The following is a 27,527-nucleotide window of genomic DNA, read 5'->3' as shown; positions in this document are numbered from 1 at the left end:
AATCTATTTCAGTAAAAACACCTCCATTTTGAATAATTTTGACTTTTGAAAATATTTTTTAACAACACAAAATTCTTTTAATAAACATGAATAGCTCAAAGCAGGGTAAAAGAAGCATTGCATTATACTAAACATTGCATAAAATTTTAGGTATTAACTTTTACATAAAATATCCTGCTTTTATAGAAACCAAATTTTAAAAAGATGAATGAAAAGGAACAGTTTGAAAGAATTTACAAATATAAATGTTCTCCAAACCATTGTAGAATCTGTAGAAAAAAGTTAGTAACTTTAATGTAATATTTTTGTATAGTACTGATTTAAAAACTAAAAACTATCACAACCCATAAATTAACTTGAAAAATGAAGCATCTTATGAGGTTGAATCTTTTGAAACTGTTGTTTTTGAGCCTAAAAATATCAATTTTCTAAGTTTTAGTGTGGTAATTTCCTGGTGTGTAAGTTCAACATGACATGAACCTTGAACGAACTCTTCCTACCTAATGATTATATGATTTTATAAGGCAGGATACATTTTTACTTAATTTTAATTTCTTTTAGTGTACTGTACTTTTCAGTCTTTATGAAAAATATAGAAAAATTTACTCAATCAAAATGCCAAAGCATAGCCAAATGATAGTAGTCATTTTTTCCCTACTATTAGAAAAAATTACAATTCAGAATTTAGAAAATGCACAGTCACTTACTTTGGTAGTGTTTTCAAGTGATTTTCTCTTAACTCCAAAATCCGCAATTTGACAAGTCTGTAGAAATAAATTTAAAAATTGCTTCTTAATTGTTTCTACAAGACAATATTATTATGTTATAGTCAATAATCACTATATTGTCTAAACAACTATGGCCAACATTATACACCATGGTTACAGATTTTAAAGAATTTCACAAGTTGATTGTGAACAGAGTCATATCAACATTAGACAAAACAAACAGCATTTGTCAAATCAAATTTGACAAATAATTTGTAAAATCAAAATTTCCTAAGAATAAATATTTTTCAAAGATATCATTGGGTTCAGTCTTCTGCATTTCATGTTTTATAAAAATATGTTCACTATTGTTTCATTGTATACATTCAAAGATTATTGAATATCTACTGAATTCCAAGTGCTATCATGTTCACTGGAACACGGCAATACTTTCCTTGAAAGACTGTGAATGAACTTGTAAAGCAGATAATCTAGAGTAGTGATTAAGAGCTTGGGGTTTAGGGCCAGATAGATCTGGATGAAATCCAGACTCCCATACTCTGTCCGTGAGACACTGGGCAAATTAATTAATTCCCCCTAACTTAAGCAAATTCATCAATAATGAGTATGTGATAACAGCACCAAAATGTATAGGTTTTGAGTATTAAATATGTCACATGTGTAAAGCATAGTACTGGGCACATCATACGTTTTCATTTGTGCTATATATTACTACTGCCAATAATTGGACAGTGGAAAAGAGGTCTAATATGCTACATTTTACTGACTCAAAGATGAATATCTTGACATTTATGATGTGGCTCTGCACTAAAAATCATCTGTCCGGTGACAGTACTGGGGTTGGAGAAATCCTGTGAAGAGAATAAGGTGTTCACTGTTTCTGGTGCTGTGTGACATGTGTGGTTAGGAATGCATTTCACACTTAATGACTTGTTAAAGTCTATAGTCTAGGACACTCTTGTACTAATGTCTATTGCTGAGCTTTACAATGTATTAAGTTGAAACTACCTTAGAACACACATCAAACGAATTCTCTGAATTCTTAGTGTTTAGGGAATAACCCACAATTTAAACTATTTCACCTACAATTGCCCTTATTTACTCTGCTTCTGGATATTCATCTAGGCCTCTTTCTTTTTTTTTTATTTTGACTCCCATAAAGTTTCTAATTTAATTTTAATCTTAGACCTCTTAATCTGCATACGAAGTAAAGTGATTCAGTTATTCAGGGTATGGGATATACTGCTAATAGAGATTTCTTAAACACGTTTCAGAGATTTTCAACATTGTGGTAGGGTGATAATATTTTGTGATTTATTTTGGCTTTTAGGAGCATCAAATCTCAGGTTTTGAAAGGGATTTTCTGCATCCTTTTGACAAACTATCCGGCTGAAGGTTAAAAACTTTTTAGTTTACAATAATGAATAGAGCATATTTTAATTGAACAAAATTAAGTTCTAATTTCAGGTGGTTTTGGTTTTGGTATTGTTTCCTATTTGCCAAATCTCTTCCCTCATACTAGGACTGCTAAAAGAGAACTGACATAAATTCAAGGCAAAAAGTGTGTCTTCAGGTGACAATTAAACATTTACTTTTTAGTTTTAAAGATTTTGTTTGTATATTTTTAGAAAGAGGGGAAGGGAGGGAAAAAGGAGAGAAAATTGATGTGAGAGAGAAATACCTATTGATTGCCTCTTGTATATTAATGGGCTGGGGATCAAACCAGCAGCCCAGGCATGTGCCCTGACCAGGAATCAACCCACAGCTTTTTGCTTTGCAGAGTTACGCTCAGCCAACTGAGTCACACCAGTCAGGGCTAAGCATTTTCTAATCTGATAAATCAAAAGCACACTTGTAGTGTTGTGGTCACTACCAGAAGGGCAATGTTAATTTAGATGAATGAATGAATGAATGAATGAATGAATGAATGAAGTGTTAATTCATTTAGAAGCTAGGTAAATGCTCTTTTGAAGATCTGTGAATTTTAACAACTGTCTAAATATAAGGTGCTGTAACATGATCTGCAAAAGTAAGGGGATTTGGGGAATATTGATACACTCTCTAGCAGTTGGGGACTGCTACATGTCTTCACTAGCTTCTGCTAACAGATAGGTGTCAAGTTATACTCAGTCTATTATTTCAATATTTTCAAAGGTGATCACTAAAAAAATGCAGTTGACAATAAACATAAATTGTCTCAAATTTTAAGATATATATTTTGATTTTGCAATAGCCAGGACATGAAAGCAACCTAATTCTCCACTAACAGATTAATGGGCAAATAAAATATAAATGTGTATAATGAAATACTATTCATCAATAAAAAATAAGAAAATACTATCACTTGTGATAACATGGATGGAGCCTGAGGGTATTATGCTGAGTAAAATAAGCTGGACAGAGAAATATGGCATGACTTTACTTACATGTGTAATAAAATAAAATTCCCACAAGGAAAAAAACTCATAGAAAAAGAGATTAGATTTGTGATTACCGGAGGTGCAGAATAGATTAGGTGAAGTTGCTTGACAGGCAGGTAGAAGGTACAACCTTCTAGTTATAAAATAAACAAGTACTGGGATGTAACATTCAATGTGATAACTGTTCAACACTGCTGTGTCATATATTTGAAAGTTGCTAAGAGAGTTAATCTTGAAAGTTCATCTCCTAGGGAAAAAGCTTTCTTTGTAACTATGAAGTGATGATTGCAAATTAAATGCATTGTGGTAAACATTTCACAAGACATTGAAGTCAAGTGATTGTGCTGTACACCTTAAACTTATATAGTGCTGTATGTCAACTTTATCTTTAAAAAATTGAAGGAATATAACAATTTATTGAGGAATACATGGAAAAGATTATAAATATAATGATGAAAATAAAAATTTCCTTAATATCATTCTGAAGGAACCAGTCTTTTATTTCATGCATATTTTATATTCATATTTGGAGCATAGTTTATATATTTTGTTATAATATTTTCCTAAACATAACTTATCATAGGAATTAAAAACATATTTCTCTATACAACATTATAAATCTCTACATATTGTGATATGGATATACCATAATATAGTTAACTGATGTGCTAGATGGATGCATGCTTCCACTTTTTATCATTATTGTAAATAATGATAAACATCCTTGCCCATAAATCCTAGTGTGGCATTTGATGATGATGTGATACATTTCTGGGAATGAATTAGAGAAGCAATGGTTTTAAATATTTTTAAAACCTTTAAATTTTTGTACCCTGCAGGAAGTTTATATCATCCTGCAATCTCATCAGCAGTATGTGAGGTTGCCTCTTCCCTCATTTGCTAGACACAGTTTCTGTAATGTGCTAGAACATGACGGCACTTTATTATCATTTTAATTTGTATTATTTTCCTCTTTGTGAGGATAAGCATATTTCATGCATTCATTGGCAATTTGTACTTTATTATGAACTACTTGTATGTGTTATTTGCTCACTTGTTTTCTAATGAGATTTTTGTCTTCATATTCAATTGTGAGAATTCCATATACTTAAGGATATAATTTGTTTCCTACATATGGTGAAAATATTCTACAGTTTATTATTTTTCCTTAATTGTTAAATATTTTCTGATGTTATTTTATTTGAGAAGTATTGATGTACTCATATCTATTTATCCATCTATGATATTTTCTTTTATTCCTATGCTACCAGGGCATCTTCTGACTGAAGAGCCATAAATAATCACATGTACTTTTCCAGATATTTTAATATTTTTAATATTTAACTCATTACTTTGATTGTTAATGACCTAATTTTACTTTATTTTCTTGCGCTACGCTGCATAAGTTAACATTGCCTCAGTTACTGAGTGATAATGAGGTTTATCACAATGCTTACTCTTAAAGCTTCATTCACCTACTGGCTCTGGAAAAGTTCCTACTTAAAGTGAAATAAAATTGAATCATTTAAATTTCTTATTCTTACCTTCCAAAATTGGCTGGAAGAAATTCAAGAAAGGCGTCATTCAGGTAAAGCTGGGTCAGGTTTAGAAGCTGTGTGAAGCCATCAGGGAGTCTAGAAAGAAGTTAAAGGTTTAGTCATTGCATCGATGTTGCCATAGAAACAGAACAAAAATATATATCTCTAAGGGGAAAAAATAGAAGTGCAATGCATGTTTCAACTCTCCTTTGGTATTACAGTAATGGGAGAATTTATTGAGCATGTTGTTACAGCTTGAAAATTTTGCCTGCTATTAAAATAGATGGCACTCACCCACCTCCACACTGCTCCACTAGGCTGAGATTAATGTCCCTGCCAAAGTCAGCAACATCACTCACTGTTGCCCTGGCTGATGCACACTTGCAGGATTTTTTAAATCAGGAATTTCAAGTCATATGCAATGTTTTTTAATTTTTAATTGAATACTCTTTCTCAATAGATATTCACATATATTTCTCAATAGATATTCACATATATTGAGGCAAAGGTGTCACAAGGATGGCTACTTACTCTTTAAGTTAATCATTAAAATCTGTCTGCAATTTGTTACAATGATGGCTAAGGCTGCCCTATATGAAAAAGGAGTATTTTGTCTCCTTAGCTGATAATTTCTTTAAAGCAGGTTCATCATGCATATTTGTTATAATCAAGTTGGTCCAATTCTTATTCACTGAAAATGAGCAAAATCATTGAAACAATAATAGACAGAATCCTAAAGGTTTTCAGAATCATTACAAGAATTAAGAAAATATTCTTTGAGGAAATTTTACCAGTTACATAAAGTAATTATTTGAAATATTTAAATCTTTTTCAGCAATTAGATTTAATTCAAAGATTTTCCATGACACTTTTGCCTAGAAGGGTGTGGACTTTTTTTTCTATAATTAAATTTCTATTTAAACATCTGAATGCCTTTATCTATGGTCCAGACAAGACTATGCTCTTTTACAAACTTCTAAATAGTGTGTTCAGATTTGCCCTCCTTTCATATTATGACCTAGCTCCCTCCTTGCATTTACTGACCAGATGATTTGAACAGCCACCTAGCCACACAGCCTTTTGCTTGCCTTCAAGCCACTGTTTCCTGGCCCATGCCCCAGCTCTATTACCGAAACTGCAGTTACTATAGCCTCCAATGAGCTCTTAAGTCCCAATTCCACTAACTTCATTTCACGTCGCATCCCACGCTACCCAGCAACAGTTGCCATCACTAATTGCTTTCTCCTTTTTGGCCCCTAGTACACCCCCTCTTCTGCTTCTCCTGCTGCTGAGACATTATATCTGAGTTTTACTCCATAGTTTTCCATCTTTCTTGCCCAATCTTTGGTTGTTAAATGTTTTATGTCTACAAAAGAGTATATATGTACCCACAATAAATTTAATAAAAACACTGGTACTTTTAAAACCCTCTGGGTACCCCTCCCTGACTACATTTTGTATTTACTCCAAAAATTCCTGAATGATGTTTACTATTCTGCTTTAAAAAAATTTTTACTACACCAGCTTAAATCCTTTTTAAAAAGTGGCATGTTTTTTTGGATGCCATATAAATCAAATTGTACTATGACCATTTTGACACTTTCAAAAATTGGCATTATTAGTGAAATTTAGCCTTTTTGATATGGATGACTGATCACCATAAAATAGTATTCTACTGTATGAATATACCACAATTCATTTATTATGCACCTTCTAAAGAACATTGCAGTTGTTTCTATTGTCTTATTTGTTTTCTGTAATAAACAGGACTTCTGTGAATATTTTGAACATATATCCCTTTATACAAGAGATTAAGTTACATCCCTGGTTACGTGAGATTGATGTCCCTCAGGAACAGCCCTCGACTAATGACCAGCAGGTGGATCACCAGCTCAGCTCCCTCACCGGTGCTTTGCACTGTTTGCCAGAGTTCCCCATAGAGATTAAAGGCTAATGATCCATACTAGTAAATAGCTTCATAACAACCCTCTACAAGTATTTCCGGAGACCATCTCATAAATATACTGCTTGAATTCTCTTCTAAACATTTGCTTTTAGGGAAAAAAGACTAAAAAGACTATGAATACTTTTATAATAATTTATAAAAAATTTTTACACATTCTTAGGATCCTAACTACATATTACCAGTAATTATTTTTTTTGCTGCAACTATCTTAATCTAGTATGTATTTTGGAGTTGAATTGTTTGTATATGGTTTCATAAAGGGTTTTCATACATCGGTTCTAAAGGGAAGGTAGGATTCATGAAAGTAGAAGAGAAAGACAAAGGAGGTTGGTAAGAGTGAAGGCTTTTATAACATAGGGGTAAGAAGTCACCTGAGATAGGTGACCAAGAGAAGATGAGCTCTAGAGAAAGTATGTACGAGAGAATAGGGGTTAAGATTTGAGAATTTCAGCAGAAGACAGGGTTTAGAGAGTATTAAATATTTGACTCAAAGGTTTGAACTTTATCTTGTAAGATAAAAAAATCTAGGGGTGATCATTGTAGTTCTCTATATTTTTCTTTGCTATAATACATTAGAGCTCATATCCTTATACAATGATAGTTTTTATGATAATGGTAGAGATGTTGAATATATTACAATCCACACTTAAATACTATCTTCCTTCAATGTCTTTTTGATTACTCATTTAAAAGAAGGAATCATTTATGACTTTTTAGAAAAGAAGATTAATACATGTAAATGAGACAAATGTTACAACCTTTGATGCAATAATTTACTTTAACATTGTAACCATTAATAATTAAAAAGAGTTTAAAATACTAATTTTCTAGGTGTAGATCCAATTTGAATTATCCAGTTTCCCTTAGTCTACTATTCTGCATATCTATGCACTAAATGGTATTACATTGTACTACTTCTTTGATCAAAAATACATTTCTTAATTGCTGCTTCTCTGGCACAATTGCTGCTTCTCTGGCACAAGAAAATCTGGCTTCTTACATACGACATTTCTTTGAAGATTTAAGAGGTGACCACATTGTGCAGATTCCAACAGCAAAATTGGACTGCCAAAAATAAATTATGTGAGAAACCAGAATACAAAGTAAGGCATTTTTTTTCAGCCTGGTTATAAACAAAGATGAGTTGACATTTTTATATTGAACCATTCTATTTTTTAAGTACAGACTTAAAGAATATATTTATACAGTATGTCTTATTTAACAACATGTGTGTTTTTTATTTCAATTCACTTTAACAAGAATTTATTGGATGGTTACTTTGCACTTAGGTTCACAATTAATGTCTTCTTCCTTACTTTCCCATAAAATTCTATTCATAGATTTAGCAACACGCTTACAACAATTATTCTTTGTACAAGTGTGGAGTATTTTCTATTCCTGGGTAAATTATAAATTCCTTGAAGACAAAGAATTTTATAATCTCCTCAATGATTTAGTTTTATACATTGAAACATATTATTTGAAAAACACATGAAGACAGTATGTCCATTAAAAAAAGATACTCAATTTTATTTATTCCTAATTTTATGGTACAAAGTTACAGATTATTATGAAGAAAATGGTTCCATTTGTTAATATCGCAATTTCCAGAGGAGTATTGAAGGAGCAGCAAGGAAAAAGATATTCCCCAGCAACAGAAGTAAACTGGATGAAGATGTAAGTCATGGGTTGCCTTTACCCTCCTCTAAGCCATTCAGTGAAATCCAACATTTTCCACCAAGTTCAGGGGCTCTCAACAATGAAATGGTCTTACACTCTTAGAATAACTGGCAGTTGTTTACACTTGCCTGACATATTAAAAAATTCAAAGAATACATGCATTATAAATGTAAATAATTCTCTGCTAAGATAATACTTCCATTTTATTAATTTTTTAACTTAAAAGTAGTATATTAAACCATAACAAGGAAAGGATAATAGAATCAGACACCATATGGCTTAGTGGTTGAGCACATGAGCATTGATGTCAAAAGGCCTGGTTTTAATAACAGTTCTTTCAATTATTATCCCTGTGACCTTTGCTAGTCCTTGTGAGACTCAGATTTTTCTTTTTAAAATGTTGAGGCTAACATCCACTTCCAGAGTTGTTCCAATAATTAAATGATGACCTGCCCCACAGTAAGAACTCAGTAAATGGAAACAATTATATTTCCTTTACATGGTACAGTATTGTTTTTATTCTGATATTTCAATATTAACTATGCCACTAATTTAAATATTTTTTATTAATGCCAATTTTACTGTTGGAATAGGCAACTTAAGATAAGCTACAGATATTCATGTTTTAACATTTTCTTTTTAATTCCATTTACTTTAGAAGTTAAATAAAAACATACTACAAGCATTTGAACTCCACTACAATGGTTAGACCACATTAAATTATAGGTTTTATATGTTATGTTTAAGAAACTAATGTAAAATGATCTACCATACTAGAAAGATATTTTACATCTAACTCTTGAAATTTATACAACTTAAATTTGTAAAATTAATATAACAATATTACAGAAGGTTTGGAACATAAAGATAAAATACTGCTTGTAATTCTACCTTAACACAACCATCATTACCATTTCATGTATTTCTAATCTAATTTCCAATTAATTGTTCTAACATCACTGCAGAATTGTATCATGATTTCTCCCTTTACTTTGTAATTATCTTTCTATTTAATTGTATAACCAGAGTGACTACATGATCTATCATTCAAGTTAGGACATTTTTGAAAGCTAACAGGGAACTGTTGTTAATCAGGCCACATCAAGGGTTGTAAACTGGGATGACGGTAAACAGCCAGGTGCTTCTCTTTACATATTTGTATCCGTTCAGTAGATGGGCCACAATTTACTTGCAATTTTCTCATTGGTAAGCATTATAAATATTTAAAAATTAAAAAATATATCTATTAACTTAAATCAACATCAATATGCTCTTTTAGAATTGGTGAAATATAGTAAAAGGGACCTAGGGACTTAAACACTAACTTGTAAAAAAGCATGTAGGTAAGATTTACCTGTCTTTTTTTTTAAGATGGCTGTGAAGATGAAAATAAAATAGTGTATCTAATAGCCTGAGACATGACAGGTTCTCTCTCAATAAATGTTGGTCCATGTTTTTTTTTAAATGAGTAATTGTTATTTTCACACTTACCTGGTAATTTTTACCAATGACTTAGTTAAGGCATTAAGACTATCCTATAAAATTCACATCTAAAGCTAAAACTGAGATGAAACACTCAAAACTATAACTTTTATATTCCATAGTTTTTTGACTTCTTTGTACATTGCTTGGGTCAAATAAAGTGAACAGAAAGCAGCAGATTAAAAGAATCAAGGAAACCTAAGTCTTTTTTTAAAGAGCAATAAAATTGCTAAATATCTAGTCAACTGACAAATTTCAAAAAGGAAAGAAAGAAAAAAAAGGAGGAAAAAGGAAGAAGATGCACATTACCAGAAATGAAAAAGAACACCACTAGAGGACCCATAGATAAGAAAGGGTTAATAAAAGATGCTATGAAAAAGGAGATGTCAATAAAGTTGAAAACTTACATGAAATGTGCAAATTCCTGAAAAGCACGCACTACAAATGATCACTCAAGAAAAACAAATAGGTAATTTGAATAGCCTTCCAGCTATTAAGAAAATTAAATTTGTAATGAAAAACTTTTCCATAAAGAAATATCTATGTCCAGATAGCTGCATTGGCAAATTCTACCAATATTTAAAGAATAAATAATTCCAATTCTATAAAACTTTTATAAAAAATAGAAAGGAATATAACCCAATTATTTCTATGAGGCCAGTTTTGCCCTGATACCAAAATCAGGCTAACACACTACAAGAAAAGAAATTCAAAGTGAAAGTGATATGTCTCATAAATATAGATGAAAAAATCCTTTACAAAATATTAGCAAATCAAAGGCATCAATTTATAAAAAGAGTAAGAATTCATGACCAAGTAGAATTTATACTTGGAAAGCAAAGTTAAATTGACGCTCAAAAATCGATCAGTATAACTTAACATATCATTAAATTGAAAAAGAAAAATCATATCATTGTGTCAATAGATTTTTTAAATAAGAAGCTTTGAAATCATGCAACATCCACTGACAATGAAAAGGCTCAGTAAACCAGATATCAAGACATGGTGGAGAGATTCTAAGGTAGCCCCCTGTGACCTTTATTTCTTGATGTTCATGCCCTTGTATAATCTCCTCCCTCTGAGTATGGTAGGATTTGTGACTTCCTTCTGATCAATGGAATTTGGTGAATACGATGAGATGTCACTCCCATAACTTTACATTATTTGACTTCATCTTACCAGAAGACTCACTTGATTCAGCTGCTGGCCTTCAAAAACAAGCTGCTATGTTATAAACGGTCTGTGCAGAGAGTCGCGTGGCTGGAAACAGTACCAGCTTCTGGGATTCCAAAGCGGCCTCCAGCTGACAGCCAGCAAAAAGCTGGGCTTCTCACTTTATAGTAACAAGTACAGGAATTCTGCCAATAGCCTAAGTGACTTTGAAAGTGAATTGTTCTCCACTTGAGCCTCCTGATAAGAACACAGCTTGACTAATGCTTTTATTTCAACCTGATCGAACTCTGAAGCAGGGAGCCCAGCTCAACCCTGGCCCGATGTCTGACTCACAGAAACTCAATAAATTAGCAAGTTTATGGTAATTTCTTACACAGTATTAGAAAGCGAACACATATTTTGGTGTCTGGAATTGGGATTCTGCTTCATAAATGCCTTAATATGTGGAGTGGCTTTGGAACCAGGCAGTGGTTAGAGACTGAAAAATTGTTGAAAAGCATTAGAGAGAAAAGCCTAGATTTCCTTGAGAAGAATGAGGAGTAAAAATGGAAACTTTGAGGATCTTGCTGAGGAGGGCTTTAAACGTGAGGGATGGTTATGAAAATTTCCCCACCCTGATGAACAGTGTGTGGAAAAAACAACAAGTGACAGTGACACAGACCAGTGGGAGTCTGAATGCTTCCTCCTTAAGTCAGCAAACAAGGTGATGACGTCTCTTTTCACCTCTTCTATTCGACATTGTATAGGAGGTCTTAGCCAGGACAAATAAAGCAAGAAAAATAAATAAATAAAAGGCCTATGGATGTAAAAGAATAAAATAAAACTGTCTTTATTCACAGGTTACATGATAGACTACCTAGAAAATCACTCCAAATCTACAAAATATCTACTAGAACTAATGAGTCAATATAGTGAGGAGGCAGGACGTAAAGTCCATATTTTAAAAAAATCAGTTGTATTACAATATAACAGCAATATACAATTGAATAATGGAAAAATCATTTGCATTTGCACAAAACACAAAATATTTGGAATAAAAATATACCAGATTTGTATGCTGAAATCTATAAACTATTGATAAAATATTTTTAAAGATCTAAAGAAGCATGGAGGTGAACTACACACAGGTATAGGCATACTCAATATTTCTGAGACAATTCTGCCCCCTCTGATCTTAAAGACTCAGTGCAACCCCTATCAAAATCCCAGAAAGAATTTTTTAAATTTTTGTACCCATCGGCAAACTAATTATAAAATATATATGGAAAGCAAAGGGCACAGAATATCCCAAATATTTTGGTAAAGAGGAACGGAGTTAAAGGACTCACATTCCCCGATTGTATGAAGCATTGTGCCACTAGAGCAATGGAGTGTATAAAACTGATGTAAGAAGATGGCATATAAAATAAAATCAATGCACAAAACAGAGATTTGAGAAATGGAACCAAACACATATGATCAATAGATTTACAGAAAGGTACTAGGTGATTTTACGAAGAAAAGATAATCTTCTCACCAAATGGTACCAGAACAATTGGAAATCATATGCAGACCAACCAACAGGCTGAAAACCAAAATAGGACCCTCACACTTTCCCATATATAAAATTCAGCTTTAAATGGTCACAGATCTAAGTGTAAAACCTAAACTACAACAGTTCCAGAGGAAAACATAGGAGAAAATCTTTATGAATTTATGAATATTTATGAATATGAAGATTACTAAGAGAAAGAAGCATAAGCCATTAATAATTGTATAACTAGGACTTTAAAATTTAAAACTTCTTTTTAAAAACTACTATCTAGAAAATGCAAAGATAAGTCACAGAATAGGAGCAATTATTTGCAAACAGATATCTGATAAAGGACTTTTAGCCAGAATATATAAGCAATTCTAATAAATCAATAATAAAAAGACAAGTCAATGTAAATAAAAGATTTGAACTTTGAACTTTTACTTAAGAAGTAATACAGATTGTAAATAAGTACATGGAAAGATGTTACTTGGACATTAAAAAATGTAAATTAAAACTACTGTGAGATACCACCATGAGATACCACATCTACTAGACTGGCTAAATAGCAAAAAAGAATAAAAAAACCTAATAGTACCACATTCTGAGAAAGATGAGAAACTATGGAAACTCTAATAAATCACTGGTGTAAAGATTTTTCTCTAAACTTCAATCTCCTTTGACATTCTATTTTACTACTATTCTCATCTCCACCCACTTCTCATGGTCCATTGAGAAAGCATCCTCATTACTCCCTTTCCTCACCTCAACTTGTGAACATTTTCCCTTAAAATTTCCTTTGATAAACTTCCTTTGGTCTTTTAAAAACACTTCCTTCACTAAATGACTTCCCAATGGTCTTTAGTTTCTCTGTCTCTGCAACAACATGTGGACAAAGGTCTGAGGAAGTTTTCTCAGATCCTACTTTCAGTTTTTGTATAATTAAAATGCCAGCCTTACTATGACACTCATTATCTGCATGCCAATTTCACAGATTTGTTTCAATCTCTTCCAAATATTACTACAACTGTCAACAACCTTTCTAGATGTTAAGTTCACTTCCATTGCTGAGTGACTTTAACATTGAGGTTCATGGCCCATCCGCTCCATTCACTTCGTGGTTTCTTGACCTATTTGATCCACACTATACTCTATCACTATGAAGTAACTAATTTGCCAACATGGTCACTTGCTGAGTCTCTTTTTCCATGGCATTTCTCTAATAACAAATCATGAACTACAAATACCCCATGTCTGATCACAGCATGTTTCCTCTCCATTTCTCCCATTCTGCTAGCCTCAAAGAATTGTCTTTTTGCTCTTCCTATAATCTCTGGTACACAAATACTATCTTTTTATTTTCCTGGTCATGGTTAATTCCTTTTCCAGCTTGAAGTAGATAATTAGCTATTTTCACACACTTATTGACACCTTAAACTCTCGTACTTTCTTGAACTTTCATCAGATAGATTCTCAATGCTACTTCCCCATCGACCATAACCAATAACTCTTTCCTTAGTTTTGGTGCCCTTCCACATTATGCTGCCTGAGGACCACAGAAACATAATGGCACAGTTCGCTGCAAAGTAATGCCAGCTTGCACCAGTGAGGCCTTCCTGTTACTCAGAAATGCTTTTAACCATCTTTTGTTGAACTATTCTGATTTGATTATTCCTTTCCCATCATTCTATTGAATTGAGTTTTAAATACAGCATTTATAATTAATTTATTCTGTGAATTATTTATTTTGGTGCATTATGCCATTGGAAACATAACATAAATACAATAAAATCACTCATACTTACTTAGAAATGGGATTGACACTGGCTTCAATAATTGTTAAACACTTACAGCACTTTATGTTTTCTGGAAATTCTTGAACACCTAAAATGTAAAAAACAAAAGAACAACAAACAAAAAAACCATGAGAATGTTCCAGTAAGATTTCTCTAAGTTATAATTTTAACATTAAGAATGATTAATTAAATACACAGTATAAACACTGCTGGTGTTATCATTAAGTAAAAATAATAATGGTATATATTTGCCACATATCATATATATATATTTAAAAAAGAGAACATTAAATATTTTATAATAGTAATAACTGGAAATTGGGTGTAAAATTGAGGACAATAGCATATTTGGCATAAGACAGATGTTGTCTCTTTACATATCTAAATACCTAAAAATAGTTTGGGTTTATTTAGTTATTATAGTGCTGTAAATGGAGAGAGGAGAAATCAGCAGATATAAGGAAACAAGATAAAATCTTTGCTCCCTTTATTTTATAAGATTGGGGAGATTGCATGCATACATCTGAAAAATAACTAAGGACAAATCTCAAAGCCGACAGTTACTCCTGAACTAATATTGGACTCTAACAAATCTTTTCAATTCTTCCCTGCTGGTATAGAGTGCAGCTCTGCCTCTGCCTGAAAGCTGCAGAGGTGAGCAGCCCTTCACAGTTCTCTCCGGAGGCTCTGAGGCAGCCAGCCCAGAGAATTGCCCTTGGAGAGCTGCTCATCTGCTGGCACAGCTGTGCTGTTGGCTATATGACAGAAGAGCACAAGTTTTTTTTAATGAAAATCATTGAGCCACAAAACCTAGTCCCAAATATGAGCATCAGAAATAATAGATGCAGAGGGACATTTCAATCAGTGGACACAAATAAATCAAGTATAGTAGCCCCTGCAAGAGTTAGAAGAGGAAACGGTTATATGAAGCGATTCCTACATGTCTGCCATACTACCCGCTCTCAATTTTTGCAACTGTTATTAAGGATATAAAAACTTTCCATGAAATACTAGTCCTGCCAAAACCTTGTATCTGACAGAAGGTGGAGAGACATTTTGTGTCAGGATTTAGCTGAAGTTCTCTCTATCAATAGTTAAGAAAGAAAACCCTCTCCCTTCCTAGATTCAGTTGACTTAGACTGCCATGACCACAGGACCTGGAAGCCCAGTGAGTCAGTGCCTCATTTATTCAGTATAAAATATGGGTACAAAAGAGGGCATGGGGGCATTTCTCATGCCATTCTTCCCTCTGTGAAAGTTCATCAGAAACTATGCCATCCTAAAATTATTGTTAAAGTATTTTGCCTTGTTAATAAGCACCCAAGGAATTTTAGGAGTTCCCTTATGTGTGAATTGAATGAGAAAGAATGATTCTCTTCTTTGGAAAGCCATACACCTAGAGCTTTTCTCATTAGTGAGACAATAACCAAATGGTGGAGAAGTCAATAAGCTAGTCCTTCAACAGTTTTTAACATTTCTCCTTAGTATTCATATCTACTTTGGATCTCTGCAACTAACTGGGGTATAAGTCTTCTTCTTCCCCTTTTCAAGCCTTTTCTCTTCAGTTTCCAATCTGGGCTCATTACACACTGGTGTGCCTGAAGTCTTCTGCCCACATGGCCTTAGAACGATATTTCCTGAAATTATGTTTAAACCAAGGTACAAAAGCAGAGCAAAATAAAACATAATATTAAGACTGTATCTCCTCATCTTCTACTGAAAATGGAATTCCATGCTGTGTTGAAAATGTTACTACATTATTTTTTTAAACTTGCATTATGTTTATTATGCTGTTCATAGTTTCAACTTAAAATAGTTCAGAGCATAGACTACCAGATTGAGATGAATCCCAACTTTATCACTATGGGTTAGGTAACCTTAGGCAAGTCATGTCTGTGTACAATGTCTTAGTTTCCTTAGGACATTTAAAAAAGTACAATGCCCTGTACTTTAAAAAAATGGTGATAAGCCTAGGCTGGTGTGGCTCAGTGGATGGAGCGCCAGCCTGCAAACCAAAGGGTAGCTGGTTTGATTCGCAGTCAGGGCACATGCCTGGGTTGAGGGCCAGATCCCCAATGGGGGATGCATGAGAGGCAACCATACATTGATGTTTCTTTCCCTCTCCCTCCCTACTCCTCTGTCTAAAAATAAATAAGTAAAATGTTTTTAAAAATGGTGATTATATGAATGGTTTCATCAGAGAGTTGCAGTGAGGATTGAAAAAGATAAATCAGGTAAAGTAATTGGCAGAAAGTGCTGCATAAAATGTTCCCTATAATTATTAGAAATAAATAGATGCAGAGGTTACTAGTCAAAAAGGAACCAACAATCAAGTCAAAATGAGCTAACTTGAGGTATAAATTTGTAAAATTTATCTACTTAGAAAAACACAGCAAAGAAGTATAAATTAGTGTGCTGAAAGAATATCCCCAAAACTAGTGAATATAATAGCTGACATAAATGTTCTTGCAGATGTGGAGTAAATTATAAAAAATATTCAATGTATGAATATGCATGTTTATAAATATATTTATATGTTATACATAGCTGTATTGAGCAATACTTTTATTCTTTAACAATTTCTTATTTATTTATTTTTAGAGAGAGGAGAAGGGAAGAAAAAAGAGGAAGAGAAACATCAGTATGTGGTTGCTTCTCATGCACCTCCTACTGGCCTGCCACCCAGGCATGTGCCCTGATTGGGAATTTAACTGGTGAACCTGTGGTTTGCAGGCTGGCACTCAATTCACTGACTCACACCAGCCAGGGCCAATATTTTTATATTTTTGCTGAGGTCATTATAGCTAACTTAGTTTGCTTATGAAAGTTGAAACACATTTGGAAAAATATATGCCAAGGGAACTGCCATAAATACTAATACATGGGACTTAGAATTTAGAAAGAATTCTTAGAGCATTATCTCAACTTATAATGCATCTAAACTGGAGAGACAGGATAGCACAGTAGTTAAAAGCACAGGTTAGAAGGGTGACCAAATCCCTGTATTATCACTTAACTAGTCATGTTATCTCTGGCAAACATTATAATATTCGTGTATCACTCACTTACTTCTTGCCTAATTTGAAGGTCTGTTCTGAGTATTAGATGATATTAATGTAAAGCAGTTAGTATCATCTTTGGCATGATTCTAATTTTAGTATCTAATAAATACTAGATAAAATTCATGTATTAATAGGAGGAAAGGTAACTTAGACTTCTTTATGTCAGTGTGTAAAATAATTTAATTCTCCTAATAATCCTGTGAGGAAGATATATTAGGCAATATTATTTTCATTTTATGGATAAAAAACCATGCATTCACATGAATTAAGTGACTCATTTAAATACTTAACAAATGTTTATAGATGAAATGGGATTAATTCTATTTTTTATCACCATATCTCTTGTTCCTCTGAACTCCATTATGTTACTTCTATTAAAATGATGTCAGATTTTATTATAGAACCCACACTTTCATTAACCAGTCTTTGAGATTGGTCTGTCTGGTGCTCTGAAACACAATGTCTTCGAATAATAAAACAAAAAGGTTATTCAGAAGAATTCTGAAATCACTCCAATATGAAATTTTCCTGCCTAGCATGAGAAAAGTTGAAAGTCATGGCTAAGGGTTTAGTATATTCAGTCAATTGTTTTCACTTGGACTACGCTGCTTGTTACTGATGCAGACAAACAAGCCTGACAGATAGATTTTGAAATACATAATTAACATAGTGTTCAACTTTATGTAACTGTAAAAGAATATTGTTGATATAAATATAAAAGCCAAATTAAAGGGTCATTTAAAATCTTGTTAGGTTTTACAAGCTGATATTAAAGTGTGAAAAATATTTTTCCCAATGCAATAGGTAAATGTGGAAATTAAATGTACCAAATAATTTTGTCCTTAATCAAACATGGGCCCAGGAATAGCGTTAGCAATAGCAACATTGATACCTATGATCATGAATAGAAGGTCCTTGAAAGGCAGAGCTTGGTGTAAGACATTTCTATAATACATATGTTGTCTTTTAATCTCATTTGCCGAATATATTAATTTAATGTGTTATAATTTTTACCAGTTTCCATCCACTCTCTCTCATCTAAATCCTGAATCTTGATATCATCCATATAAATACATTTAAATTCTATCATTTGCATGAAAAATTATTACACTATTTGACTATATATGGGTCTCTTTTCTTAATGTTTAGCATTTTAAAATGTATTCTGCATGAAATAAAAGTTAACAATGAAACACAATATGTGGTTATATATTGAGGAATCACTGCTTTATCATTTGTCTTATATGGTTCTCTTATATTTGAGCAGCTAACTTTAATTATTAGGTCTCTACAGGGAAGTCATTAATATACAAAGTCTGTCTAGAACAAGTCCATCCATTGTTGATATGAGAACAATTTTTGCCACATTGATGTAACCTGGCAGCCAAGGAGAGTGGACTGTAATGCACATGTGTGAATGATGATGACTTCACTGTGTTGGGCAGTGGGGGTGGTGGGTGCTGCTGAGTGAGCATGTGCACTGTATGAATATCACATTCAAAATCACTGAGCAAGTAGAGCAACAAATCTGTATCCAATTTTGCGTTAAGCTTGAACATTCCTTCATGGAAACTAGTAGAATGATTCAGAAGGCCACAGCAATGGGCAGGTGGCGATTGGAAGCTCCATCATGACAATGCACCCAATCATTCGTCATGTCTCATGCAGAGTTTTTTGGTAAAATATCAGATCAGTCATTTGATTGATGCAGAATTTAAAACTGTGGATGAGATTCATGAAGGGGCAGCTGACAGCAATTGGAGAACTGTGTGAAGTCCCAAGGTGCCTATTTTGAAGGGAACTTAAGTGTCATTGTCCTATGAACAATGTTTCTTGTATCTTTTTCAATAAATGTCTTTATTTTTCATCTTGAATGGCTGGATGCCTTCTGAACAGATCTCATATTCAATGAATATTTAATACAGTTCCTACACTGTGTTAAGAACTGTATTAAACACTGAAAATACCATGTGAAAAGTGTATATGTGCTCCTTGTTTGTGTAGCATATATTGTAGCAAAGGAATACATATAATAAATTATACAGATAAATCAACATATATGTATATAGTATATAAAATTACAGTATTTTCACAATGAAATATGCTGCAGGAAAAGGTAATTAAAGCAGAATAAAAATGAATCAGAAATGCCTGGGAATTTCAACTGTAACTAAGTTGGCTAGGGTAAGCCTGGCTGATTGGGAAGATGGCATTTGAGCACAGACTTGAAGAAAGTGAAAGAGAGAGGGACACAGATGTCTGCATCTGAGGTTGGAAAGTAAGACTATTTCAGGAGGAGCGAATGAACAATTGAAATGCTATAAAGCAGAGGTGTCCAAACTTCTGGCATCTCTGGGCCACACTGGAAGAAGAGTTGTCTTGGGCCACACATTATATACACAAACACTAGAATGAGAGAAAAAAAGGTCCATGCATAATTTACAATTTTGTGTTAGACTATATTCATAGGATTCTGTGGGCAGTGGGTTGAACAACTCTGCTAAAGCTTAAGTGTGCCTGGTGTATTCTAAGAATAGCAAGGGGCCCAGTGTTGCTAGAACACAGTGAGAAAGATGATAGTAGAAAAAAATTTGTTGAGAGGTAATAGTGGTATGTGTGGCAGAGAAGGTGGGGGTGTCAACTCATTTAGTGCCTTGGAGGCCATTAAAAAAACTATGGTTTTTACTCTGAATAAAATAGAGAGACATTGAAAGACATAAGTATAAAATGGTCTGATTAATAATTTGAGAGGATCATCACTCTGGTTCCTGAATAGGGTGGCTTTTTTAAGGGGGAGACCAATTAGAGGCTATTGTAGTAAATCATGAAGAGGGTGTGAACATACTGTGTAAAAAAGTGGCCTGAATCTGGGTGGGAGCAGTGGAAGGAATGAGAAGTGAATGGAATCTAAATGAGTTTTGAATGCAAGACCAATTAGGATTTCCTGATGGATTGGGTGTAAAGTGTGGAAGAAAAATGGAAATAAAGAATGACTCCAGGTTTTCCATCCTGAGCAATGTGAATGGTTTGTCTTTAACTTAGATGGGAGAAGGAATATGTGAAATTGAGTTTTGGAGAGGAGTTCACGTTTGAACATGCATAATTTGAGATATCTGTTAGATTGAAAAGGGAGATGTCAGGTAGGTGTTTGGATATGAACCTGGAGTTTAGGAAAGCAGCATGCCCAAACTGCATGTGGCCCATGATAGCTATGAATGCAGTCCAACACAAAGTCGTAAATTTACTTAAAACCTTTTTTTTGCTCATAAGTTTTCATTAGTGTTTGTGTATTTAATGTGTTGCCCAACATAACTCTTCTTCTTCCAGTGTGGCCCAGAGATGCAAAAAAAATTGGAAACACCTGGTAAAATATAAATTTAAAATTAGGGATTCATTATTATATAAATAGTATTTAAACCATGAGACAAATCATGAGCACCAATGACATGGGTATAAACAATAAAAAAACAAAACAAAGAAGATCAAGAACTGAATCATGAAGCACTCTGAAATGGGAGTGGAGAGAAGAGGAAGAATAAACATAGGAGACTGAACAAGATCAATCAGTGAGATGGGAAGGAAAAAAATTATATTGAGTCTTAGAAATCAAATGAAGAAAATGTATCCAGTAGGAAGAAGTGATTATCTGTTTCAAGTGATGCTGATAGGTCATGTAAGATGACCCAAAATTTCCTTTGGATTTAGTATGAGGAGATCATTGTGAACTTGACTGAAATGATTTTAGTGGACTAGTAGGAATAAAGACTGGAAGAAGAGAAATTGTAGATAGAGAATACAGACAACTCCACCTGAACCTTTTGTTGTAAGGGATTAGGGAATTATTAAGGTAAGAGGGAACAAGTTTTTTTTTGGAATAGCAGAATAACAGCATGTGTATGTGTGATGATGATAACAAACAGGAGAGAGGAAAATAGAGGAAAGGAATAGAGAGGAAAATAATGGAGAGGAAAATCTTGATGTAGTAGAGACTGAGGAGAATTACTAGAGTTATGTCGGTGGGTATGCAAGAAGAATGGTTATCTAGTGGAGTTAACGGCTTCAGAAAGGAACAGGGATAATTCATCTGCACTGACAGGCAGGAAACGGAGAATATGAGTGCACATGCTGGTAGGTGAGTAGACATGCTGGTGATAGTCTGTGGAAATCTTTTGAGACCTTTAATATTCTCCGTGGAGTAGGATCAGTAGACATGAAGATGGCAGAGGAGGTGTGGAAGGTTTGTAGATGGAGGAAAACATGTGGAGTGGTCACCAGAAGAGGAAAGTCAATGGATTCAAGCAGTTGGGAAGCATTAAGACTGTGCTTTGATATTGTACTCGTGAACTTAAAGTGATATCAAGCAGTGACATTGAGGGTTTTTTTCCAGATCCTTTCAGTAATAGGTAGAAAGTTGGATTCAGCCATGATTGTGATTTTACTGAGCATAAACAGTGACATGAGAGAAAAACAAGGGTGTCTGGGTGGGGGCGGTGCTATTTGATAATTGACCATGAAATTTAAGCCGTGCAAAAAAAGCAGAGAAAACATCAAGGAGGGAAGAATTCCTGAGGTGGGGGCTTTAACAGATGGGTGGCTCTGATGGGGTCAAATGGTGGTTGGAGTTGTCTAAGAGGAGATGTTCTAAAAAGATAGGATGGAGTCAGAAAGCAAGACTCGTCAGTTGACATTCAATTTCTTGGTGTTCCTGATGTTATCTGGGTCAGTCCTAGGAAAACAATGGTAATTTAGCAAGTGCTTGTTAAATTGCATTTAATTATATTTTTGCATCAAACCTTGAAGCAATGAACTAAAAACACTTTACAAACAGAAATATTTGCTTTTAGTACAAAGGCTTTAGATTCAAATTACATTTTCTAAGATGGAAAAGGTAACTATCTACATACAAATATAATATAAAAGACTTCCTACAAATATAAACTTTTGAATGACTTAGTGTCCTATTAAATGCACTCAAATTTATGTTTTTTAGCTATAAATTTTTATATAAATCAGTACATTTGATAATAGTTATGGATAGTACATTTGGGAATGCTCATTTTCTGAATTTCACAGGTATCAGCTTCAATCATTTATCCTATGATATGTGCTATATTCTGAAATAAAAAATAATGTTATATTTTGTATAAAAAGGAGGAAATACATGAGACTTTCATGTGATATTTTCATTGTGATACCAATTTTCATATTATTTTTTAGTTCAGAGAAAGCAGGCAGTTATTTATATATTTATTAAATTGAATTAGATTTAGGAGCAGAAAGAATGGAATTTGTTGAAAAAATATTATAAGCACTTTGCTTCATTTCATCTTCTCAACTATTTTATAATGTGGTTTATTATTCCCTCTTAACTGATAAAGAAACTGAGGCTCAGAGGTTAGCCAGGATCCGAAACCAGGCCAACCTTATTCTGAACACTATCATATTTTACCTACATTAAGCTGACTCCAACAAATCAAGAATTAAAACTACTTTCAGGTGTAAATTTTAGTTACTCAAGGTTGGCAATGCAGCATTTATCAGAAGGCACTATATATTACATTTGTTTCCTGCATACTCTGCAAGTCAAATACAAATAACTCCAACATTCTGAAACTTTGAGTTTGATGCATGCTGAAAACTGACCATGTAGCATTCTGCATGGGGCACTGTGATCTGCATTTGTTCTATAATCAGTTGGTCAAAGTTCAGATAGTATGAATATTCTGGAACTTTGAGTGAAATGCTCAGGTAATAAAGTTCTTTATTTCTAAATTTATCATACTGTCAACAAGTGTCATAAGTCAAGTTCAGAATCTTTATATTCTTTTTATATATGAGTCCAACACACAGCTATTAGAAGGAATAATTAGAAAGGAGAGTTATTCAAAATAGGCAGGGTGTCAGTCTGAATTATAATGGATGGTCTGATAATAAAGGCAGTGATGAAAAAACTATTAACATCAGAATTCTTCAATGACACCAATCAATTTTGTATAGTGGCAAGCAACTACACATATCAAAAAATGTCAAAAACACAGCTTATACTGATCTCAAGTCAACCTGGAAAAGTTAAATTGCATTAATTGCATTAATTTATAATGAAAATGATATGTGATATGAAACATTATTTGAATAATTTCCATTCAGAATGATTCAAATAAAATAAAAACTTTTTGATGTTTAAAAGAATAAGCTATAATTTTATTTTGAAAAATTATTTTGTGTATAAGCCCACATTCCCCCAAAATATTTGGTATATGGGAAAATATACTATTGAATAATGGTATATTAAGTTCCAATAGTATACTGTATTAATAGCATAACAGTGCTGATTAGAGGGGTGTTTCAGAGAGGGAATCTGTTATATAGGAGGAAGCAAAAGCATCCAGCGATATGTTAGCAAATTGGGTAGAAACTGTACAGGTCAGTCATATCTTAAAGAGGGAGAGGGGAGAGAGAGAACAAACAGACTGGACTGGTGGGCTTTACCTTTGAGCACTCTAGTGAAGGGAGCCAAGAACTCAGTAGGAACCTAAGCAAAAAGAACTAAAGGTCATCGACAAGATTCTGCATATTTCAGTACCATTATAAACCAAAAAATGCAGGTAAAGTGATCAATTATTTGGGAGAGTTATTCAACTGATTCTCCTTAGGCCTATATCTAGAGAAAATTTTGAGAAGTCTTTATGAATAACTCCATAAAGACTTTATGAACTTGACCAACAAGTTCACTAACAGAGGAATGAATCTGACTTTGCCAAAATGAAATAAAATGATATCTGATTCCTTCTCTGCTTCAACAACAAACATCGAATCACTATTATGTGAAATGAACTGTTATGTAACCTTATTTCATATTTGACTAATGAGTTCATTTCCCTTATCATTCAGCTACTTTATTGAGCACTTACTATGCCTATGATTTGATAGTGGCTGTTGTGGCTCTAGAAACGGCATAGCTAATGTGCTGCAGTGCTCATTTTGCTTTCAAGGAGTTTATACTGAAGCTGGGAGGGAGTATGGCCTAGTAGAGAGAGGGCTCACAATGCTATCATTTTGTTCTCTTACAATCTTCTAGGATTGACAGGGACATGGAATACGGCTTAGTCACTCAGCTCAGAAAAGGCTCTGCTGTGACTCTAGGGAAGTTTATCAGTCTAGGTGACAGACTTCAACAGACTTCAGAAGGATGAGGGGGTAGGAGCAATTTATTTCTTCCTTACATTTAAATACATGGCCTGATTGTAAACTCTGTACCCCATGGAGTAAGTGTGAGTAATGCATTACTTGTTAATTGGATTTCCTGATGAAGACATTGGAAAGAGTGAAAAGTCCTGGCACAAGACTGAGAAGGTGGCAATAGAACAGACTTGGTCTATGTTGCCATCAGTAACAGTAATAGAGGGAGTCAATCCAAGGTTGTTGTAACTCTACAAACTTGGACAGAAGTAGATTCTCTAGAAAGGTAAAGTAGTCTTACAGTGAGTGAAGTGTTAGTGATTTTCAGATAAGTAACATATTAAGGGTGCTAAAAGTTAGGCATTTAATAGGGTGAGATAATAAGCTTTACTCTAAATAAATAGTGATGCTTTGTCAAACACCAAAAAGCACATTTATTGCTAATTGAGAACAAATTCATGGTGACATTTTCTCCCCAGCCCACCAAAGGCATCCCAAAATAGACTTCCCTATGAATAGATGTATCTGGTGATATATCTATATCATATATCATCTATATTAATACCTATCTATTTATGAGGTCTCTCTGGAAAAAGTCCAGCCATTGTTCATATAATGAAAATGGTTTGTAACACACTGATGTAACCTGGTAGTCAAGGAGAGTGGATTAGAATACACATGTGTGAACAATGATGACTTCATTGTACTAGTTAGTGAGGGCAGTTGACGCTGCTGAGTTAGCATGTGTACGGTGTGGTTGTCACATTCAAAATGACTGAGTGAGTAGAGCAAATGAAAATGTGTCAAATTTTTCATTAAGCTTGAACATTCCTCCCTGGAAACTATCTGGATGATCCAGAAGGCCACAGTAATGGGCAAGTGGTGACTGGCAACGGCATTATGACAACACGCCCTCTCATGCATCACATTTTGAGAAGCATTCTTTGGCAAAACATCAGGTCACCCAGGTGACTCGGCCCCCTATAGCCCAGATTTGGTGCCCTGTGACTTCTGGCTTTTCTCAAAACTAAAATCACCTTTCAAAAGGAAGAGATTTCAGACCATCAATGAGATTCAGAAAAATACAAAGGGGCAGCTGATGGGGATTGGGAGAACTGTGTGAGGTCCCAAGGTGCCTACTTTGAAGGGGACTGAGGAATCATTGTCCTATGTACAATGTTCTTGTATCTTCTTTAATAAATGTCCCTATTTTTCATATTACATGGCTGGATACCTTCTGGACCGACTGATCTCATGTATCTATCTCCACCTCTATTTCCCTCTATCTCTGTCTCTATCTCATCTGTATCTCTATGTATGTATTTGTGTATTACCTATCATCTGTCACCAGGATCTCTATTCTTAAAACGTTCAACATTTTGAATATTTTTATCATTTCACTGAGTACTCCTATCTATTTTCTCAAATGTATTGGAAAGAAACTCCCTCTTCTTATTTGAAAGTGAGGATATTGTTTGTCTTCAGTGTTTTGCATGCATTTGGGGAAGGGAAGGAATAATTGGCAAGATGGAAAAACACATAATAATGCCTTCAATTCTGATCGCCTTTTATTAAAAATAGTAATTTTGTCCACTATGATGTTTTTAAAATCTATTCTTGTATAGAATTAAGTTTTAGAGGATGAGAGAAAAATCACTTAATTGCTGCAGAATTAAGAAAGGCTTTTTCATTAATTCATTCTCATTAAAATCCTTTAACTATAGTGTCATAGTCTCTCTGAACTATGATAAATCAACAATCATACTTAAAACTGAATCACTGACTAATTTAAACCTTATCATTCATTATTTGCTTTCTCATATAAAACAATTTACTCCATTATGACCCTGAAACAGCTCTATAAACAGGCAGAAACTATTTATTCAGAGACCACGCATGTAAAGTGCATTCATCTCAGATAGACATGGATTTTTATTTTACTACTGAATTAAGATCTGAGGAATAAAGGACAAAAGGTCCATTGGTATGGAAAACTGATGCATTCCCCCATGAATTACTTCATGTAACTTGGAGAACAGAGAGACTTTAGAGAGGAAGGGTAATTTATATGCAGCATAAATAAATATATAACTTTATATAAAATAACAGTTCAGGAAATTGAAATTTTTTAAAAAGATAAAGGTTAATGTACTTATTGTTAAAATAGGTGAATAAAATCTTTATGAAAGAGTAGAAGCTTTATTGAATACAACAGATTGAAATCTCATTTTCCAGTTCATTTCTTTACAGTTCATTAGGTGTGTTCAGTGTTCCAAGTAGGTAAATATTCCAAGCATTGAGTGCTTTCAATATTCCAAGTATGCAAAAATTCTTAAGAAATAGTATTTGTCCTTAAAAAGCTTATAATGGAATGGGGAATAAAATAAATAATTAGTAGATTCTGAGCTCATACCCAATAATCAGAGAACATGTATTCATATTACAAGAAACTCAAATGTGTTTTAAAAATTGACTGTATACTTGGCCATGATGTGAAAGTCAATGAGTAGTAAGAATTAGCGCCATCTAGATAGTGTAGCCTGCAACACATCACAAAAAAATTTGATGGCCACAAAAGCTATAAATATCTTCAAATACTAAAAAAGTAACATTAGAAGTAGAAGAGACATTATAAAATAGCTACAGTAGGAAGTAATAAAGTAGAAATTTATAACTGGAAAATAAACCAACAACCAACCAACCGAGAGACTAATAAGCCAAAAGAGTATTATTTAAACAATTAGTCGAGTAGGAAAACCTCTGCAGGATGGATAATAATTAAAAAAAAGATAGACGGCATAATTCAACTATATTAGGAGAACAAATGACAAATATGTCATTACCACAAATATGGTAGAGATTTATAAAACACATAAGAGAGGCCTAAGGGCAATGCTTGACATTGAAATTGACTGCCTGTCTTATGTACCAAATGACTTCCCAGAAAATTATAGCTTATGGAAAAGATACTCAAGAAGATATATATTTAT

At 33.5% G+C, this 27,527-nt stretch overlaps 1 protein-coding gene across 1 annotated transcript in view; it reads right to left on the bottom strand.

Annotated features, from left to right (window-relative positions):
• LRRC7 (leucine rich repeat containing 7) overlaps positions 1 to 27,527 on the bottom strand; it is a 491,093-nt gene that overhangs the window by 234,897 nt on the left and 228,669 nt on the right. The window contains exons 5-7 of the mRNA XM_037145320.2: positions 14,306 to 14,384; positions 4,693 to 4,782; positions 708 to 764 (exon numbers count right to left, since the gene is read on the bottom strand). Of these exons, the coding sequence (XP_037001215.1) occupies positions 708 to 764; positions 4,693 to 4,782; positions 14,306 to 14,384 (226 nt within the window). The remainder of the gene's footprint in view (positions 1 to 707; positions 765 to 4,692; positions 4,783 to 14,305; positions 14,385 to 27,527) is intronic.

Source organism: Artibeus jamaicensis, unplaced genomic scaffold, assembly GCF_021234435.1.
Source record: "Artibeus jamaicensis isolate MK-2021 breed Jamaican fruit bat unplaced genomic scaffold, CSHL_Jam_final scaffold_1019, whole genome shotgun sequence".
Taxonomy (NCBI): Eukaryota; Metazoa; Chordata; class Mammalia; order Chiroptera; family Phyllostomidae; genus Artibeus; species Artibeus jamaicensis.
Note: the sequence above shows the minus strand (reverse complement) of the source record. Positions and strands in the feature narration are given on the sequence as shown.